The following is a 20,000-nucleotide window of genomic DNA, read 5'->3' on the forward strand; positions in this document are numbered from 1 at the left end:
GCCGGGCCGCATGGGTGAATGCCAGGAATCCTAACCATTAGATCACACACCTAATGCATATCCTTTCAAGTAACCGATTCTATCAGAATTCTTACTACTACTACTACTACTGCTGCTGCTATATATATATATAATATATATGCACATACACGTACATATACATATATATATGCGTGTGTGTGTATCTATCTATCTGTCTTTCTCTATCTATCTATCTATCTATCTATCTATCTATCTATCTATCTATCTATCTATCTATCTATCTATCTATCTATCTATCTATCTGTCCGTCCGTCCATCCATCCATCCATCCACCCACCCACCCGTCTATCTATCTATCTATCTAGAAAATTTCATTAAAAAATATCTATTCTCTTGAAACTTAAGACGAATTGAAGTGGACAGCGGCGAATTTTCCGAAATTCCTCACCCCATTCCCTCCTAAAACACTCCCCCCCCCCCGCCTTAAGTTTTGTATATTCGGAATCTGCATGATATAACACATTCGTAGAAAATTTCATTAAAAAATATCCATTTTTCTGAAAGTTATGATCATCCAAAGTCGGTTGGGGGCGGGGAACAGGAATCTTTAGTTATGCCAGTATGTGTATGTATGCGTGTGCTTATGTATGTATATGTGTGTATGTATGTATATATATTATATATTATGTGTGTATGTGCGTTTATATGTATGTATGTATGTATGAATGTATGTGTGTATGTATGATTGTGCTTATGTATGTACGTATGTATATGTGTATGAATGTATATGTGTGTATGTATATATATATATATATTATATGTATGTATGTGTGTGTGTATGTTCTCGCTAGTTGTGGCGCTCAAGAAACATACGATCATATCTACATGCAACTCATATAATACACGTAAATTTATACTTACCCTCTTCTAAAACCGAACACTGCTGAAGCACAACAACAAGAACAGCAACTGAGAAAGCGGGAAGATCCAATAATCTGGTGTCACGCACTTGTTGACGAATGCACAACACAAACATAGCAACAGCAGACGCTAAGCCAGTTGGCAAGGGGCAGATAACTAGGTCGACTGTTTTTTTTTTCGAAGACGTTGCGTTTTTACAGAAACTAGCAGTATCACCCGGCGTTGCTCGGGTTTGTTTCGACCCTTTAGAATTGGGATTTTTGAAAAGTAAAAATGTTGCATTATGTAGCTTGTTTTTCTCTTTAAGTGAACATTTTTCTGGTTGAAATACACCGAAAAATGGTGACATAGCAGTCAAAAAATCGTTAAAAAATAGGGATTTTCATAGAAAAAAAAAAGCACCTTTTTAATGTAAATAATTTTTGGTGTTAACATGGTCCGATTTGAATTTTTTCTTCTGTGGAAGGAAGAGCAAACCTTCTTCTATCATACTCTCAGTTTTGGTCAATTTGCGCCGCAGGGTCTTGGAGGAGATAGCGTTAGTTGAAGGCTACCAAACCTGCCAGATACAGACAACTTCAGCTTTATATATAGAGAGATTTCACTTATTAATATAAATGTGAAACACTAAAGCGGCAAGTTGGCAGAATATATAGAGATGTATGTACGTATGTATGTGTTTATGTATGTGTGTGTATGTATGTACGTATGTATGTCTGTGTGTATGTATGTATGTACGTATGTGTGTGTGTGTGTATGTTAGCTTTACACACATCTCATCAAACCTTAATGGGAGGAGAAAAGGCCCCGTGGTTATTTTAGGGGCACGCATACAAAGGAGTGAGGGGTGTCAAGCGCAAGGGATTGTCTCCCTTTGACCACTACCTGGAATCTCCCGAATCGGTCGGTTTGCGGGTCCCAGGAGTTTAATGTTTACGTTCCCATTATTTAACGGTTCGGCAGAATGGACCGATGGAGTAAGTACCAGGCTTACTTCTTCGACTAAAAGCCCTGGGCGGAACCCCAGCATGGCCACAGCCAAATGACTGGAGCATGTAAAAGACACATAGTACAGTTTGATATATTTTAAGTGCATCAATAAATATGAAACAAACCGTTCTTTATTTTTTCATAGTTATTTCATATTTTAAGAATATTTTTAGATATTCTCCAGAAAACCGGAAAATATCCAGAAATCCGGGATATTGCCGGTCCCAAGTTTATAGGATATTTGGTCCGGTACTGTAATAGATTAAAACTGTATCGACTCTAATCAAAAATGCTTTTTCTTTCATTGTATTTTCAAACATGGTCTCAAAGCTATACATTTTGTGGTCGAGTATACTGTCAATTGTATCACAAATTACATCACACCAATTTTATTTTATCGACCCTGGAAGGATAAAAAGTTGACGCCAGTGAGGTTTGAACACCGGAATGTCAAGAGAGATAACTCGGTTGTAATGAATATTAATTGTAATTATTTTATTTTGGATGTTTACAAATTTGAGAATTTAACGAAGAAAATCTATGAAAAAAATAAAAATTATTTAGAAAAATAGTTTTAGAGAAATATTATAAAAAAAAAGGGAAAATTAGAAATAGCTGAAAGAATAAAAACTGTCGAATGCCGCTTGTATCGATATCCCAGAATGCAATTGGTGAGAGTGAAAAACCTGAATTGAGAAGGAAGAGAGGGGGAGAGAGAGAGACAGAGAAAAGAAGAGAGTGAAGGGGAGAAATAGAGCGATAGACAAGTAGACAGGCAGAGGGGGATAGATGAATAGACAAAGAGGAAGGAAGACAAGAAAGGGAGAGAAATAGAGCGATAGACAAGTAGAGGGGGAGAGAGGAGAGAGCAATAGACAAAGAGGGAGGAAGACAAGAAAGAGATATAGAGCGACAGATAGATACAGAGAGAGGAAAATAGGGCGATAGAGTAAAAGAGATAGAGAGAGGGAAACAGAAAGCTAGAGAGTGCGTGTGTGTCTGTAGAAGGAAGCAGCGATGTCTGTCGCTCTTAGATTCCTCGGTTCTCTTCGAAAGTCCTGTCTTCGATCAACCAAACTCTCTCAACCTGTCCGATTTGGAGGCGGTGGAAAGTGAGTTATTGCTTAATATGATATTAAATTTGCATTTATATTGTTTAAATGTTGTAAATGTATTTTAATATTTATTATATTTAAACTCCATCTCTCGTTCTCTCCTGTTTGACCTTTAAATTACAACAAACAAACAAGGGACGGATCATCTGTGCCTGGTTGAAGATAATTGTATTCCCCTAGAATTAAATTATACATCGTGTTATTGAAAAATAAAAAAAAAAGGATAGCAACAACAAAAACGGTAGGTTTGTCACGGCTGGAACCCGTCGTTCACAGATCTGCTCAGTCAGGTCTGACCCAGGGTTAAACAACTAATTAAACGTGGTTGGAACTTAGCAAAGTCCTTCACGACGGCTTCTTGTACCGTGGAAAATCAATTAATATATTTAATTAATTTACGATCGGGGCGACGACAAAAATCTTTAATTATTTAAACCCAAAGTAATTATTAGTATAAACTCTATACAAAATAATAATTTAGAAGTCGCATCTGTTCTGAAATAGCAACTATATTGCCCTAGAATCACATCTTACCGTGTGCTTCATTAACGAAAAATAAGAAAGGAAACTACAAAAACTGTGGATTTGTCACGGTTAGAACGCCTTTGATCGTGGATTAAACACAAACGTGGTGAGAGCTTGGTAATTTGTGATGAAGGTTAATTAATAAACAAGAAACGGCCTCGTCCAGGTGGTCCCTCTTTTACTAACCACGCCAGAGGTTGTGTAATTAATAGAACAGACCTTCGCGATTGTCTCCTTTACCTTGGAAATTTAATTAATTATATTAATATATTTGTTTAATTTACGAACAATGTGAAGGTCACAATATTTAGCTATAAAGCCCGGGTAATCGTTGGCATATATGCTAAACAAACATTCATTTTAGAGGTCGAAAACCTCATTATTTGCTCGCATCTGTTACGAAATAATAACTCTGGAATCTTTTCGGTTTGAACGGCAGTTTTTTTCTAGTGGTGTCATATGAAATTGTCACCCATAATTATGACCCTAGTATCGATCTACTGCATTTCAATCTGTTAGGTTTAGGGGTGGGGGGAAGGGTATCTTTTTTTCTTCACAAATGTAAATAAACCCAATCTGTTTCTTAAACGAGGGACATATTCATACGGCACAGAATGTTTTTTTTTTTACCTCAATAGACGTCAGTGATTGGTTGAAATTGCAGAAATTAAAGAAAAAAGCAACAAATATTTTACAAACTATAGAATTTTCTCAATAAAGTCAAGAGAAAAAAATGTTTTATAAACACATTCTACCAGTATACGAAGTTTAAAATTTTTTAATTACGTGGAAATTATTTAAAAAAACTGCCGTTCAAACCGAAAAGATCCCAACTCTGAATTACATCTTGCCGTGTTTTAAAACAAAGCAAAACAGAACAAGAAATAACAAAAACTATAGGGTTGTTCACGTTTGTATCGCCTTTGATCATAGATTTGCTGCGTCGAGTCTGACCTAGGGCTGAACATAAACTAAACGTGGTAGGAATTTTGCAATTAGGGGTGAAGGTTAATAAACTAGAAATGGCGTTGCCCCGTGGGTCCCTCTTTTTCGATCCATCCTGAGTTATAGAAAAAATGACATGACAGACCTCAGCCAATGTCCTGTATCTTGGATATTTAATTAATCGAATTTGATTTATTTAATATACGGATGATGTGACGGCTGAAATCTTCGACTTTAAGCCACAGGAATCTTTTAAAAAGTTTATTTGCTCGCATCTTTAATGTTCATGAGAAAGGCATGAGTATCACAACAACACAATTTATCATCCTTCGTTGAGTTTTATATATAAATATTTCGTTTATTCTTTTACTTGTTTCAGTCATTTGACTGCGGCCATGCAGGAGCACCGCCTTTAAGGGTTTTAATCGAAGAAATCGACCCTCAGGACTTATTCTTTTTAAACCTAGTATTTATTCGGTCTATTTTGCCGAACTGCTAAGTTACGGGAGTCGTAAACACACCAACATCGGTTATCAAGCGATTGGTGGAGTTGGGGGTGGGGCATGTGTCGAGAGGAATTCTTTGGGGTTTGAATAATTCACCTCTGGAAACATAGGTGTTTTGTTCAACATCCGTAAACAACCTTTATTTAGGGACCTTTTGAGTGGTATGAGGTACTCAACCTGAAGAAAATTGTAACTGGGCCCCATCTGCAAGATCATGCACTGTTTATCTCAATATGATATCACTATGTTGCACACATATGGTTGTGCCTGGTGTACCCTTTTCAGATGGGTAGTCATGATGGGTATATTGGGCTTTGTATATTTTACCCTAGACTCACTTTGAGGGCATGCACTGCTCTCATCATCATCATCAAACGTCCGCTCTCCATGCTAGCATGGGTTGGATGAATGACTGAGGGCTGGCGAACCAGATGGCTGCACCAGGCTTCAATCTTGATCTGGCAGAGTTCTACCGCTGGATGCCCCTCCTAACGCCAACCACTTTGAGAGTGTAGTGGGTGCTTTTACGTGCCAGTCAGGCGGTACTGGCAACGACCTAACAGTAATAATCCTTTCTACTAAAGGCACAAGGCCTGAAATTTTTAGGAAGGGACCAGTCGATTACAGCGACCCCAGTGCTCAACTGGTACTTTATTTCATCAACTCCAAAAGGATGAAAAGCAAAGTCGACCTCGGCAGAATTTGAACTCAGAACATAAGGTTGGACAAAATACTGCTAAGCATTTTGTCTGGCATGTTAACAATTCTGCCAATTTGCCATCTTAATAATATTATTAATGATGATAATAATAATAATAATGTAAATGTTTTTTCTATTTTTTTTTTCAGTTTTCGTATCGAGATGTACCCCCAGTTACAAACAAAACCATCCTTGTACTCTGTAATGTTGTGGGATTCACAGTCTGGTATTGGATGATGTACAAGGTGTATCATGAGTTTGACCATATCGTCGTGAGTATTGAATTCTTCTAATCTTCATCACTTCATGTTTTCACCCACTTCCACTCCTGCAATCTACCAACACCATCTCTCCATCTCTCTCTCTCTCTCATGTCCTTCTCTTGTCTATTGTTTCATCATTGCTGTTCTGTTGCTTAGCTCTGCCAGTCATCCCCTACTCTCCCTCCAACCACCATTGCTCTCTGACTCCACTCGATCACTTTCACTTTCGCTCTTCTAAAATGTGAATAGTCACGTTGCCCCTCTACAGTGAAAGACCTGTTCTGCTCTGTTCCTTCCTCTTATATTTTTTAGCCATCTTTTGTCCCTTTTTCTCCTTGTATAAATTTACCCCTCCTCCTGCTTCCAGAGGGTTCATAGTCTTGTAAACTGCATGATGATCTTGCTAGTGATGGTGGCATGAAGAAGAGTACTCAATATGTGCTGTTTGGCATTGGGAAGAATATCCTGTGGTAGAAACCAATCCAAAACAGGCTGGAGTACAATGCAATGCTTGGGCCCATCAGATCTTGTCAAACCATCCAACCCATGCCAGCAGGGAAAACAGACATTAAACGATGATGGTGATGAGTTATAGAAACAGTGGAATATATTAGCATATGAAAGGTACATCATAAATTTTATATGCCAATGTTTGCATCTCTAGCAGCCAAGTGTTCACCATTGACAATCATCATCGTTTAACGTCCGCTTTCCATGCTAGCATGGGTTGGACGATTTTGACTGTGGGCTGGTGAACCGAGATGGCTGCACCAGGCTCATTTCTTTATTTGACAGAGTTTCTACAACTGGATGCCCTTCCTGACACCAACCACTCTGAGAGTGTAGTGGGTGCTTTTTACGTGCCACCGGCATGGGGGCCAGTCAGGTGGTACTGGCAACGACCTCGCTCGAATCCTTTTACACATGCCACCAGCACAGGTGCCAGTAAGGCGACGTTGGTAACGATGGCCACAAATAAGCCTGAAACTGTTTTGGCTGGTGATGCTGTTATCTGCTAGAAGACCGTAGGGGTTTACTCCCCTACTTGCAATATATACTGGGTGCAGATTGCTTGGATGACCAACAGGAGGAGGCTCTTCCTGGGGTTAAAAACGGTAATAATGTCAAACAGACATATCGATGCAGTGGTAAACATTACTTCTTGTACTAGCTACAGCAGTGCATATTCTAAAACTGGAATGAGGCAGAAAAGATTAGTATGGCCCTTATGCAAACACTTGTGATGGGGGCGGGGCCTGATCGAGCAGACCAGGGCTTTAAGTCATTCCAACTGTGACCATTCTGTCGTTTTGGGGGTATCTCTATGACTACAATATTGAGTGTGCTCTGAGACAGGTTTGGTTGCTATTTCTAGCAATTTCTGTCTCTAGACAGTCACCACTTGTTGAAAATAGCACAGCATACCACACTGATATGTAGTACCACATTTCCACCATATGCCAAGTTGGATCACCTTTGATCATAGATTTGCTGCGTCAGGTCTCACCTAGGGCTGAACATAAACTAAACGTGCTATGGACTTTGCAATTAGGGGTGGTGGTTAATAACCTAGAAATGGCGTTACCCCGTGAGTCCCTCTTTTTCTATCCAGTCTGAGGTATAGAAAAAATAACATATCAGGCTAAAAAGTCCTACCTGTTCTTTATTCAAATTGACCACATTCAACCTTTCACACCTACCCTACAATGTCATTCTAAAAAGAAACAACCACATTATTAAAATCTTGAAGCTACGAGATAATGCATGATTATTTCACAATGATATGAAAACTTAAACATTACAATTGACAAAGTAAGCTGGATACTTAAGGGTTATGCTAAAAGTACATGAGTTTCATAAATTGTGAAATTTTAATAAAAATTAAAATTATTTTGTCCTCCTAGGCACAGGAGTGGCTGTGTGGTAAGTAGCTTGCTAACCAACCACATGGTTCCGGGTTCAGTCCCACAGCGTGGCATCTTGGGCAAGTGTCTTCTGCTATAGCCCCGGGCCGACCAATGCATTGTGAGTGGATTTGGTAGACGGAAACTGAAAGAAGCCTGTCGTATATATGTATGTATATATATATATGTGTGTGTGTCTGTGTTTGTCCCCCTAGCATTGCTTGACAACCGATGCTGGTATGTTTACGTCCCCGTCACTTAACGGTTCTGCAAAAGAGACCGATAGAATAAGTACTGGGCTTACAAAGAATAAGTCCCGGGGTCGATTTGCTCGACTAAAGGCGATGCTCCAGCATGGCCACAGTCAAATGACTGAAACAAGTAAAAGAGTATGCATGAAGTATGTTAACACCAACTTAAATATCTCTTATGTGAATTGAGGACACTCTGCACCAGTGAAGGGCAAATGGGGTCCCCCATAGGGCTTTATGGATGGCACAAAAATTATCTTGAATAGTGTAGCCTGTCTCATGATAAGCCCGTTTCTTGAGAAAGATTTCTCATGCCTGATCTATGCGGCCACTTAACCTGCTAGAAATAGCTGCCTGGTTTTTCCTTGTGTCACACCTTACTGGTTTAACTTTTTGCCATATTCGGCACAAATAATATTCTACCTGTTTTATGTTAAAACTGGCCAGATCTGGCCTCTCACACCTGCCCTACAACGTCATTCTAAAAAGCAATTACATAAATGAAACCACGAAGCTATGAGATAATATATAATTAATTCAAAACAATGTTAATAGATGAGTAATATATTTGGCAGGAATCGGAATATTAAAGGGTTAAAAAAGAAAAAGAACTAAGAAAAAACAAATGCAAGGAGACGTTAGAAAATGCTGTCCTATCAATGACTTTGATTGAAAATAAAGACAGGATAGTCGTGGATGGAATGCCTTTGAAAATATGTCTGACCAATCAGAAGTGATCTTCAGCCAAACAACAATTTGCTGCGAGAACACACACTCGACAATGACTTAGTTATTTTACTCATTTGACTTCTCCTGATCCGCCACCAAAACGCAGTGGGTTTTGGTCCAAACCAGTGGTTCCCAACTGAGGTCCATATAAGATTTGTAGGGTGAGGGTGGGGGTCCATGTAACGAACTAGTAAATTGGGGATCCACAATAGCATTTTAAGGGCCCCTGAAAAAATTTTGCTTGAGATGTATGTATTGGTAATGTATTGCAAGAAACATTTTACACAGTTCAACCTACTCAAGTTAATGTAAGAAAAACCAAATAGGGGTTTTGAAAGAAGTTTCTATAAAGCTAGTTTTTAGACATTGAATGGCTATGGTGGTGGGGTGGTGGTCTGTCAATAGAATAGTAATCAAAGGAGTTCACACATCAAAATATTAAATTGGGGACCCACCATAGTATTTTAAGGACTCTTGAAAAAATTTTGCTTTAGATGTATGTATTGGTGTTTATTGCAAAAAACAGCTGAAATTCTTAACATTTTACACAGTTCAACCTACACAAGTTATCATCATCATCATCATCATCGTTTAACGTCCGTTCTCCATGCTAGCATGGGTTGGACAGTTCGACCGGGGATCTGGGAAGCCAGAAGGCTGCACCAGGCTCCAGTCTTATCTGGCAATGTTTCTACAGCTGGATGCCCAATGTATGAAAAACCAAATAGGAATTTTGAAAGAAGTTTCTATGAAACTAGTTTTTAAACATCGAATGGCAGTTGGAGTCCACCAGAATAAAACTGTAATCAAAGGGGTCCATAGAGAGAAAAAATAGTTGAGAACCCCCCCGACCTATAGCAAACACACTACTACTATTACTACCACCATCACTACTATTACACTGGAGGAGATAACTGCTGTCCTTCCTGCAACCAGTGTCAGCAGTACTGATGACAGTTATGGCCCTTCCTCCGCTCAATCGTTTTCACTTCCATAGTTTTTTTTTTTTTTGTTTTTTCTCTACTTCTGAGGTCTGTTAAGCAAGATATGTTATCGACGTATTGTTTATTGCTGTTGGATGTATATCCTGTTGCTAACCAACCTTCACCTGTTTATTCAAATATGGGATTGCTTACACAACGAAGATCCAGTAGAGGACCTGTTGACAGAGGAAATGATAGCAGCCTCACTGCCTGAAACTGAGCAATTTTTTTTCCGAGTAATGCAAACATAAACACATTTACATGTGTGTGCACACCCACATTACATGTATAGACTGGTTTCTTTCAGTTTTTATGTATGAAATCTGCTCAAGTGTCTTTACTATAACCTGTAGGAGAAGACTCTTGCCCATGCATGCCCAATGGGTAATGGGTAAAGACCCCTTCAGTTATGAATGACCATGGGATTGCCCCTAGAAAGTTACCCTTTGAGGCACAAGTCTGCGTAAGGTTGTTTATGGAGAGCCAACAGTTGCCTATGCATACCAGCCTCCTCTTCATACCTATTTCTTTACTACCCACAAGGGGCTAAACACAGAGGGGACAAACAAGGACTGACAAATGGATCAAGTCGATTATATCGGCCCCAGTGCGTAATTGGTACTTATTTAATCGACCCCAAAAGGATGAAAGACAAAGTCGACCTCAGCGGAATTTGAACTCAAAAAACGTAAAGACAGACGAAATACCTATTTCTTTACTGCCCACAAGGGGCTAAACACAGAAGGGACAAACAAGGACAGACAAACGGATCAAGTCGATTACATCGACCCCAGTGCGTAACTGGTACTTTATCGACCCCGAAAGGATGAAAGGCAAAGTCAACCTCAGCGGAATTTGAACTCAGAACGTAGCCACAGACGAAACACTGCTGAGCATTTTGCCCCGCGTGCTAACGACTCTGCCAGCTTGCCTCCTCTTCATACCATCACCGCTGAGGCACAAATCCAAGCAGTATTGTTTATGAAAGACCGGCAGTTGCCCATGCATGCCAGTTTCCCCCTCTCCACACCGTTGTTGTTGTCCAGGGGAAAGGCAAAGGGGACGATACAGCTTGGCACCAGTGACTTCACAACATATTCCGAGAGCAGCATGAAATAAAGTGTCTTGCTCAAGAACGCAACATACAGCCCTGTCCAGGAATCGAACTCACTACATCATACATAATGCATTCCAGTGTTGGTTTGTGTAATTTCTGATGTTTGTTAGACACTAGTTATGTATACTGGGTGGTGTTTATTATCTCCCCTTGGTTTCTCTTTGTCTCTTCCTAAATGCATTCAAATGTTGCCATTTACGAGCTTGATAAATGGCAAAATACATCAATATCTTGACCAGGAAACCCTGGGTAGCTGTATTTCACAAACATTTTGTGGTTTATATAATAATCTAATATAATAATACTCTTGTTTTTTGTCTTACTTTATGCCTCTCTCATATTCTTATATATATCTCCTACTCTCTCTCTCTCTCTCTCTCTCTCTCTCTCTTGCCTTTCTCACTCACTCTCTTTTCTTCTTCCTTCCAGGGACATTTTACCTACCCCACTCCATCCAAGTGGACAGATGAAGAATTAGGGATACCACCTGATGATGAAGAAGAATAAAACTGCTGAACTAACTAAAAAATGGCTTTGTTCTATCTATGTGGTTGTTACTACCAATGATGATGATGCTACAGCAACAATGACAAGAAAAACAACAAGATGGAACCAGCTACTATCAACAAAGTCCTTCAGCAAAACTATTTCTTTGTGTAAATAGATTAATAAACCTTGATAGAATATTGTTATATTATGGAGAATTGATGTGATTCATTTTGTATGTTTAACTATTTCTATTTGCTGGTATATAAGACATGCCTTTTCTAGTTTGAAACTTATAAAAAAAATTCTGTTGTGTCTGGGGAGAGTCATTTTCTTTTAGTGCCTTATAATTTAACACACTCACCGGTAAAATTTCCACTTATTTCTTATTTTTATTCTCCTAAAATTTTCGTTGCGTCTTGCAACCTTTTCAATCGTTTTGAGTCGAAACTATTGAAAAGGTTGCAAGACGCAACGAAAATTTTAGGAAAATAAAAATAAGAAATTAGTGGAAATTTTACCGATGAGTGTGTTAAATTATAAGGCACTAAAAGAAAATGACTCTCCCCAGACACAACAGAATATGTTTCAACACACGAACTCATATAAAGAATCTTGCAAACCAAATCCAAAAACGAAATATAAAAAAATTGCCCTGCTTTTTTAATATGGCTGTGTTACGGATGGAAGACCAGGTTGTAAGCTAGGGAGCTGAATAAGCATAAATTATTATTATTAATACCAGCTAAGGCAGTGAGCTGGCAGAATTCTTAGCACGCTGGACAAAATGCTTAGCAGCATTTCGCCCGTCGATACATTCAGAGTTCAAATTCCGCTGAGGTTGTCTTTGCCTTTCATCCTTTCAGGATCAATAAATTAAATACCAGTAAAACACTGGGGTTGATATAATAGACTAGTTCCCTCCCTCCAAAAATCAGGCCTTGTGCTTTTAGTAGAAAGGATTATTAATAACAGGTGGCAGAATGGTTAGCACATGGGGCAAAATGCTTAGCAGCATTTTGTCTGTCCTTATGCTCTGAGTTCAAATTCTGCCAGGGTCAACTTTATCTTTCATCCTTTCAGGGTTGATAAAATAAGTACCAGCTGAGCACTGGGGAGTCGGTAATGAAAGAAATGTTAAATTTTCATTTGTCAGATACTGGCAACAAGTGGATGACAACAAAATAATAGCAGTGGTGCACCACCCTAGTGGCTGATCACAATAACAATACATAATCAAAAATGCAAGTTTTACATCCAGTATGGGAATTCCCTGCCCCTAAAATTGTTGACCTTATGTCAAAATTTGAAACCATTATTAAAATATTGAAAAGAAACCAAAAATTGGCACAGACATACAAAGAATTGCTTATGATACATTGGCAGTTTTGTGGAGAGCTCACAACATCTCATTATTCCTCCTGCTGCATGCATAACCCTCAATTAGTATGTGTCTTACATTATTTATCAATTGTGTTACCTTTAAGAAATTATTTTTTAATTATCTAAATCAGAATTCTTTTAGAAAGATGAAAAAAATGTTAAATTTTCACTTGTCTGTCAGATATTGGCAACAAGTGGATGACACCAAAATAATAGCAGTGGAGAACAACCGTGGAGGTTGATCACAGTAACACAATACATAATCAAAAATACAAGCTTTACATCCAGTATGGGAATTCTCTTAAGCAAAATATAAACTGTACAACCACATATGTATATATAAACAAACTTACATTTGTTTTTATTAGAAGCATTGAATATGTATGGTATGATACAAACAAGGTGGGGATATTTTTGAATGCTGTTTGTTGACCACTTTTTCTGCCTTGTGATATTACCCATTATTTCTGCTATTGAAAATATCACCTTTTTGTCTGTATCATACAATCTATCTATATATAAAGCTGAAGTTGTCTGTGTGTGGCAGGTTTGGTAGCCTTCAACTAACACTATCTCCTCCGGGACCCTGTGGCGCAAGTTGACCAAAATTGAGAGTATGATAGAAGACTTGCTCTTCCTTCCATAGAAGAAAAAATTCAAATCGGACCATGTTAACACCAAAAATTATTTACTTCAAAAAGGTGCTTTTTTCTATGAAAATCCCTATTTTATGACTGCTGTGTCGCCATTTTTCGGTGTATTTCAGCAAGAAAAATGTTGCCTTAAAGAGAATAAACAAGCAACATAATGCAAAATTTTGACTTTTCAAAAATTCCAATTCTAAAGGATCAAAGTAAAAGAGTAAAGAGTACATCAGAAATAGGTGTATATTATATAGACCATACATACGAAATATATACACCTTTCCATTTGAAAGAGAAGTCGCTGTTAATTAAATTCGAAGTCGTCTTAGAACAGTCAAATGTCAGTTTACCTGAAAAAAAAAAGAAAAGTACAACAGTTATTTATAAGAAGAGTTGAAAATAATGCAGGCAAGATTTTACAGCTCTCCGATCGATCGTTTTAAGTCAGTCTATGGACGTTTCAGTCCACGCTTGGAAAGGTACGAAGGGAAGACGTTGGCTTAATCAGGGTTAAACTGGAGGAGATGATGGTGTTCGTAAGTTGATGCATTGGAAAGGTAAGGTGACAATTGGCGGGGTGGGAGGGTATGGGGTATGCGATAGAGAAAAGATAGTTGAGAATGGGTCGGAGAAGGTCAAAAGCTAATTGGAAAAACCCACGTTGCGTGCATTGGCGGATCATTTAGTGTGATCACTAAACGAAACCGGAGTCATGGTTACCATAGGCGGTGGTGGTGAAGGTAATGCCTGAATAAAAACCAGGGTGGTCGTCTTTGATCATTAGTCACCTGGATCGGAGCTATAAGATATATCACCTGTATTTTATACTAGACACACCATACATACGTATATACATGTTTGCATGAATGTATATATGGATATATAGGTATATATTATGTATGTATGTATAGGTGTATATGCGTATATATATATATGTGTGTGTGTATATGTGTGCGTATATATATATATATATATATAAACATAATGCATATATGCACACACATACATACAATATATATATGTGTGTGTGTGTATGTATAGTTTTGTGTGCGTGCGTATGTATATATTCATATATATATATATATATATATATGAATATACACACATACAAATACATACAAAACTAAAATCAGAAGCCAGCCGACGATTCTCAGCATCCACATTTTATACTACTATTTTATATGCATACATACATACATATACTTACAAACACATGTATGTACGCAGTTATGCATGTATGTATATATGCATAAATATGTGTGTGTGTGTGTGTGTGTGTGTAATGAGCTCATTGTATATATATATATATATGTGTGTGTGTGGTGTGTGTGTATGCATGTTTGTATGTATGCAAGCATGTCTGCCTACCTGCCTGTCTGTATATATGTATGTACGCATATGTATGCAGAGCATGCTATGCCAGACACTAATTAATCTAATTGCAGTAACTGCAGTTCCTATATATTTCTATGGAGTCAGTATTCCTGTACATTAACTCTCACTCATAATCCTATACCAAAAAAACAAAAAGCAAAAAACAAAAAGCAAAAAAAAAAAATGGTTGGATCCAATTAGGCATCGGTAAGAAATTCTCCATTCTGGCACTGTCTGTGATGTTTTATGGATTATTTCCTGCATCCTAACCGCTGATATGGCTGCGTGGTTAAGAACTGGCACGCTCTCGTTCCAGTTCATTCGATCAACGGAACATCCTACGCGTGAAATTAGCGTACAAGTGGCCGAGTACTCCATAGACACGCGTGTATCCTTAACATGGTTTCCAGGGAGATTCAGTGTGAAACAGAATGCGACAAGGCTGACCCCTTTGAAATATAAGCACAACACATCTTTGTCAGCTGAGTGGACTGGAGTAATCGGAAATGAAGTGCCTTGCTCAAGGAGACAGCGCATCGCCGGGAATCGAACTCACGACCTTACGATCTGAGCCGAGTACACCTAACCACTAAGCCACGTGCCTTTGACTGTGGTTAAGAAGCTCGCTGTGCAACCACGAGGATTTGGGTTCGGTTCCATTGCGAGCCACCTTAGACAGGCAACTATCCATGGCTTGCAAGTGAATTCGGTAGACGGAAACCGTGTGGAAGCCTCATCATGTGTGTGTGTGTGTGTGTGTACACATAAACACACATTGAGTTTGCAAGAAAGTAATTTCGTTTTTCGCAAACAGAGCTACGGTTTTTTGAATGACATTTGTCAATATTGTGATTTTTTTTTCCTTTTGACCTTTGATAGCCGTTACTTTTAGCTTACTTTAGAAATAGATTGCGCGTAATTTTGTTTACAGCTGTTAGTTCAGTGTCAATTTTAATATGTAGTGCAACAACGAACATTTTTTTTACCATAGTTTACTTTTCGTTTCCGTAAAGGCAAGAAAGCTGCTGAGGCTCACAAAGAGCTATGTGAAGTTTATGGTGCTGACTGCTTAAGAAAACGCACATGTCAGAAAGGGTTTTTAAAATTCCGTCATGGATGTTTTTCACTCAAAGATGACCAACGTTCTGGTCGACCCACTGAAGTTGATGACCAAATCAAAGCCATAATTGAATCCGATTGTCATATAAATGTGCGAGAGATTGCAGAGAGTTTAACTGTATCGCACACAACAATTGAAAATGACTTAAGATGTCTTGGACTCGTTAAGAAGCTCGATATTTGGGTTCCACATAAATTGAAAGAGATTCACTTAACCCAAGAAATCACTATTTGCAATATGCATCTCAAACAGGCGCAGGAGTGGCTGTGTGGAAAGAAGCTTGCTAACCAACCACATAGTTCCGGGTTCAGTCCCACTGCGTGGCATCTTGGGCAAGTGTCTTCTGCTATAGCCCCGGGCCGACCAATGCCTTGTGAGTGGATTTGGTAGACGGAAACTGAAAGAACCCTGTCGTATAAATATATATATATATCTATATATATATATATATATATATATATATATATATATATATATATATATATATATATATATATATGTATGTGTGTCTGTGTTTGTCCCCCTAGCATTGCTTGACAACCGATGCTGGTGTGTTTACGTCACCGTCACTTAGCGGTTCGGCAAAAGAGCCCGATAGAATAAGTACTGGGCTTACAAAAGAATAATTCCCAGGGTCGATTTGCTCGACTAAAGGCGGTGGTCCAGCATGGCCGTAGTTAAATGACTGAAACAAATAAAAGAGTAAAGAGTAAACGCTATGAAATCCACGTTATTTTGAAACAAATCATTAATGGTGATGATAAATGGATTATCTACAATAACACCAATCAAAAACGATCATGGTCCAAGTGTAAAGAACCAGCACAAACCACGTCGAAAGCTGAATTACATATATGTCGATTTGGTCGGATTACAAAGGTGTTGTGTATTTTGAGCTGCTTCAAAGGAACCAAACGATCAATTCAAATGTTTGCTATCAACAACTAATGAAACTGGAAGAAGCAATCTATTCCTTTACTAAACACAGAGAGGACAAACAAGGACAGACAAACGGATTAAGTCGATTATATCGACCCCAATGCGTAACTGGTACTTATTTAATCGACCCCGAAAGGATGAAAGGCAAAGTCGACCTCGGCGGAATTTGAACTCAGAACGTAACGGCAGACGAAATACGGCTACGCATTTCGCCCGGCGTGCTAACGTTTCTGCCGAAGCAATCAAAGAAAAACGGCTAGAATTGGCAAATCGTAAAGGAATCGTGTTCTACCATAACAGTGCTAGACCACACATATCTTTGCTAACTTGTGAAAAATTATTGGAGCTTGGTTGGGAAGTGATGTCCACCATATAGCCCTGAGCTTGCACCATCAGATTACCATTTATTTCAAAGTTTGAAAAATTCTTTGAATGGTAAAAACTTTCAAAAATGCTGATGACCTGATATTGCACATGCTTCAGTTTTGGGCTGATAAGGACCAGAAGTCCTATAAGCACGGAATCATGAAGTTGCCAGAAAGATGGCAAAAGGTCATCAAACAAAATGGGAAAGATATAATTGATTAAATTTCAATCTTTGTAAGAAAAAATATGACTTTTATTTCACATTAAAAACCGAAATTACTTTCTTGCCAACCCACTACACACACATGCACACACACACACACACACACACACACACCACACACACACACACACACACACACATACACGCATACATACATACATACACACACGAGAAGTGTTCATTAAAGATTTCCCTTGACTCACTTCCCAAGGACTGGGATGAATGAAACTTGGCATAATTATTAGTCCTTCCCTACATAGCCACCATCAATGGTGACACACTTTCCCCATCGCTTTATAAAGCTGTAAAGATCTCATCTGTAGAAGTCGGTAGGTTGCGTCTAGAGCCAAGGCTTTTAGCTCGGAGATAAGTTCACCATCATCGGAAAAGTGATTCTTCTTCAAAGAAGATTTTATGATTGCAAAGAGGTAGAAGTCAAATGGTGCGAGATTAAGGGAGATGAGGAAGGAATTCATAACCGCAGGAGTGTGCCTTCTTCTGGGAAACATGCAGATTGTGAACTGGGGCGAGGACTGGGAGGAGGCGGACTACTTTGGTCAGCATGCCACGTCACTTTGCCTTGATGGCGTCCCGCATAAGGACCGAAAGAAGTCAATGATAAAATAATAGTTAAAACTTAAATTACATTGTTTACATTATTTACATTTGACGGATAGTTGCGTACTTGGGTCAATCTAATTGACTGGTCCCCTCCCCAAAATTTCAGGCCTTGTGCCTAGAGTAGAAAAGAATATTCTTTGGTTATGCTTTCGATAAAACAGTTACTCCCGCAAAGCAAATTAAATAAGATTTGGGATTTTGAGGAAGGTCAAAATTGGTAACACAAACAGGACAGTGAAAACAAACAGGAAGGGCTGCTAAGCCTAAACGAGGTTGTGGTGGCGAACGCGTAAATCAAGCATGGACAGGAGACAGACAAGAACACGTCTTCCTTGTTCCAGCTACAACGGAGAGAAAGAAACACAAGTTAGGAGATGAAAGAAAAATGGCCGATGGTCACGTGGGAGCCACCTGAGCAGGGGAGAGGGAGTGAGGGAGAGAGAGAGTGACAGATAAGATACAATAGTGGTAGAAGAGAAGGTAAAGAATAAGAGAGAGAAAGAGAGAAAAACGTAAGAGTAAAAAGATCGTATAGAGTGCACATCAGAATTATCTGTTCCTTTTTGTCTAAGTCGCTTGGCTACTGGAAATAAGGTCGGATAACTGTCGTGCTGATGACAGTTATCGAGGCAGAAACTCATGCTCCTAAATGTTTTCGTTAACGGTTTGTTGTCTCTAGATAATTCTTGACTCTTTAGATCAGAGATGCACAACCTGCGACCCGCGATGACATTTTGTGCGGCCCACAAACCCATTTGGCAAAGACTTTCTTGTTTTAATAAGTAACTGAAAATTAACATAACCGCTTGTATCACAATCACACACTGAAAACACACAGAAGAATATTTATTTATCAACTTTTATTATATTTCCTTGTGTTATTTTCCTTCATATTTTCATTAACCTTTCTCATACTACTGTTTTTGTATGTATCATGATCACCCAAATTATATTGTATACTTTGCGGCCCGCTTTGAGTGACTGAATTCACAATTTGGCCTTTTGGACGAAAAAGGTTGTGCGTCCCTGCTTTAAATTATCTCCTCTTCTTAAATTGAGCCGGTGTGGAGGCACGTGGCCTAGTGGTGAGAGCAGCGGGCTTGCGGTCGAGGGATCGCGGGTTCGAATCTCAGACCGTGCGATGTGTGTGTTTATGAGTGAAAACACCAAAGATCCACGCGGCTCCGGCAGAAGGTAATGGCGAACTTATGCTGACTCTTTCGCCACAACTTTCACTCACTCTTTCCTCCTGCATCTTGCAGCTCACTTGCGACGGACCGGCGTCCCGTCCAGATGAGGAACCTATACGCCAAGGAAACCGGGAAACCGGCCCTTATGAGCCAGGCATGGCTCGAGAAGGAACAAGCAAACAAACAAATTGAGCCGGCCTCTGTTACCAGTTGGTGAGTATGATACATCTTCAAGAGGCAGAGATAATTTTAATAATTCATGTATTTGTTTATGGGCCTAAGCTTCTCCGTCAAATACATTGATTTCGTTATTTGCTGCAAGGTTTCTTCGTATTAAAGGAAAGTAATTTTGGTTATGTCAAACTGGCCTTCCATTGCTTTTTCAAATCTATCTGCAAATGGCTTTCTAGGAAAATTCAATCTCCTCTGCCTGTAGCCATTTCGCTGGTCGTTTCCTGTTGTCTACATAGCTTTGGCCAACAGCGCGTATGTATGTATGTATGTATGTATGTATGTATGTATGTATGTATGTATGCATGTATGTATGTATGTATGTATGTATGTATGTATGTATGTATGTATGTATGCAAGTATGTGTGTATGTATGTATTTATGTATGTGTGTATATTTATGTATGTATATATGAATGTATGTATGTATGCATGTGTGTGTGTGTATGTATATATGTATGTATGTTTGTATGTATGTATGTATGTATATATG

The 20,000-nt window shown here is 38.8% G+C and overlaps 2 protein-coding genes across 4 annotated transcripts in view; one reads left to right on the forward strand and one right to left on the reverse strand.

Moving 5' to 3' along the window:
- Positions 1–1,039, reverse strand: part of LOC115222756 — a 17,697-nt gene extending 16,658 nt beyond the window's left edge. Inside the window, exon 1 of one of the 3 annotated variants that reach the window (XM_036511948.1) lies at positions 904–1,039. The gene's annotated coding sequence lies outside the window, so the exon portion shown is untranslated. The remainder of the gene's footprint in view (positions 1–903) is intronic. The other 2 variants (XM_036511947.1, XM_029793055.2) reach the window with 2 other exon arrangements.
- An 828-nt stretch (positions 1,040–1,867) lies between these two features.
- On the forward strand, positions 1,868–11,632 carry LOC115223002 (NADH dehydrogenase [ubiquinone] 1 beta subcomplex subunit 2, mitochondrial-like). The gene is made up of 5 exons (XM_036511761.1): positions 1,868–1,880; positions 2,067–2,137; positions 2,928–3,005; positions 5,834–5,956; positions 11,361–11,632. Exons 1-5 carry the CDS (start codon positions 1,868–1,870, stop codon positions 11,436–11,438), a joined length of 363 nt encoding a protein of 120 aa, XP_036367654.1. The 3' UTR covers positions 11,439–11,632.
- The last annotated feature ends 8,368 nt before the right edge of the window (positions 11,633–20,000 follow it).

The sequence above is a fragment of the Octopus sinensis genome, linkage group LG21 (assembly GCF_006345805.1).
Source record: "Octopus sinensis linkage group LG21, ASM634580v1, whole genome shotgun sequence".
Classification (NCBI taxonomy): domain Eukaryota; kingdom Metazoa; phylum Mollusca; class Cephalopoda; order Octopoda; family Octopodidae; genus Octopus; species Octopus sinensis.

What these genes read in the sequence shown, in the direction of transcription:
- LOC115223002 (XM_036511761.1), top strand. An exon ending in CCAAGTTTATAGGATATTTG is followed by an intron (nt 2,138 to 2,927) that starts GTCCGGTACTGT and finishes TGTCGCTCTTAG; the next exon opens with ATTCCTCGGTTCTCTTCGAA. An exon ending in CGATTTGGAGGCGGTGGAAA is followed by an intron (nt 3,006 to 5,833) that starts GTGAGTTATTGC and finishes TTTTTTTTTCAG; the next exon opens with TTTTCGTATCGAGATGTACC.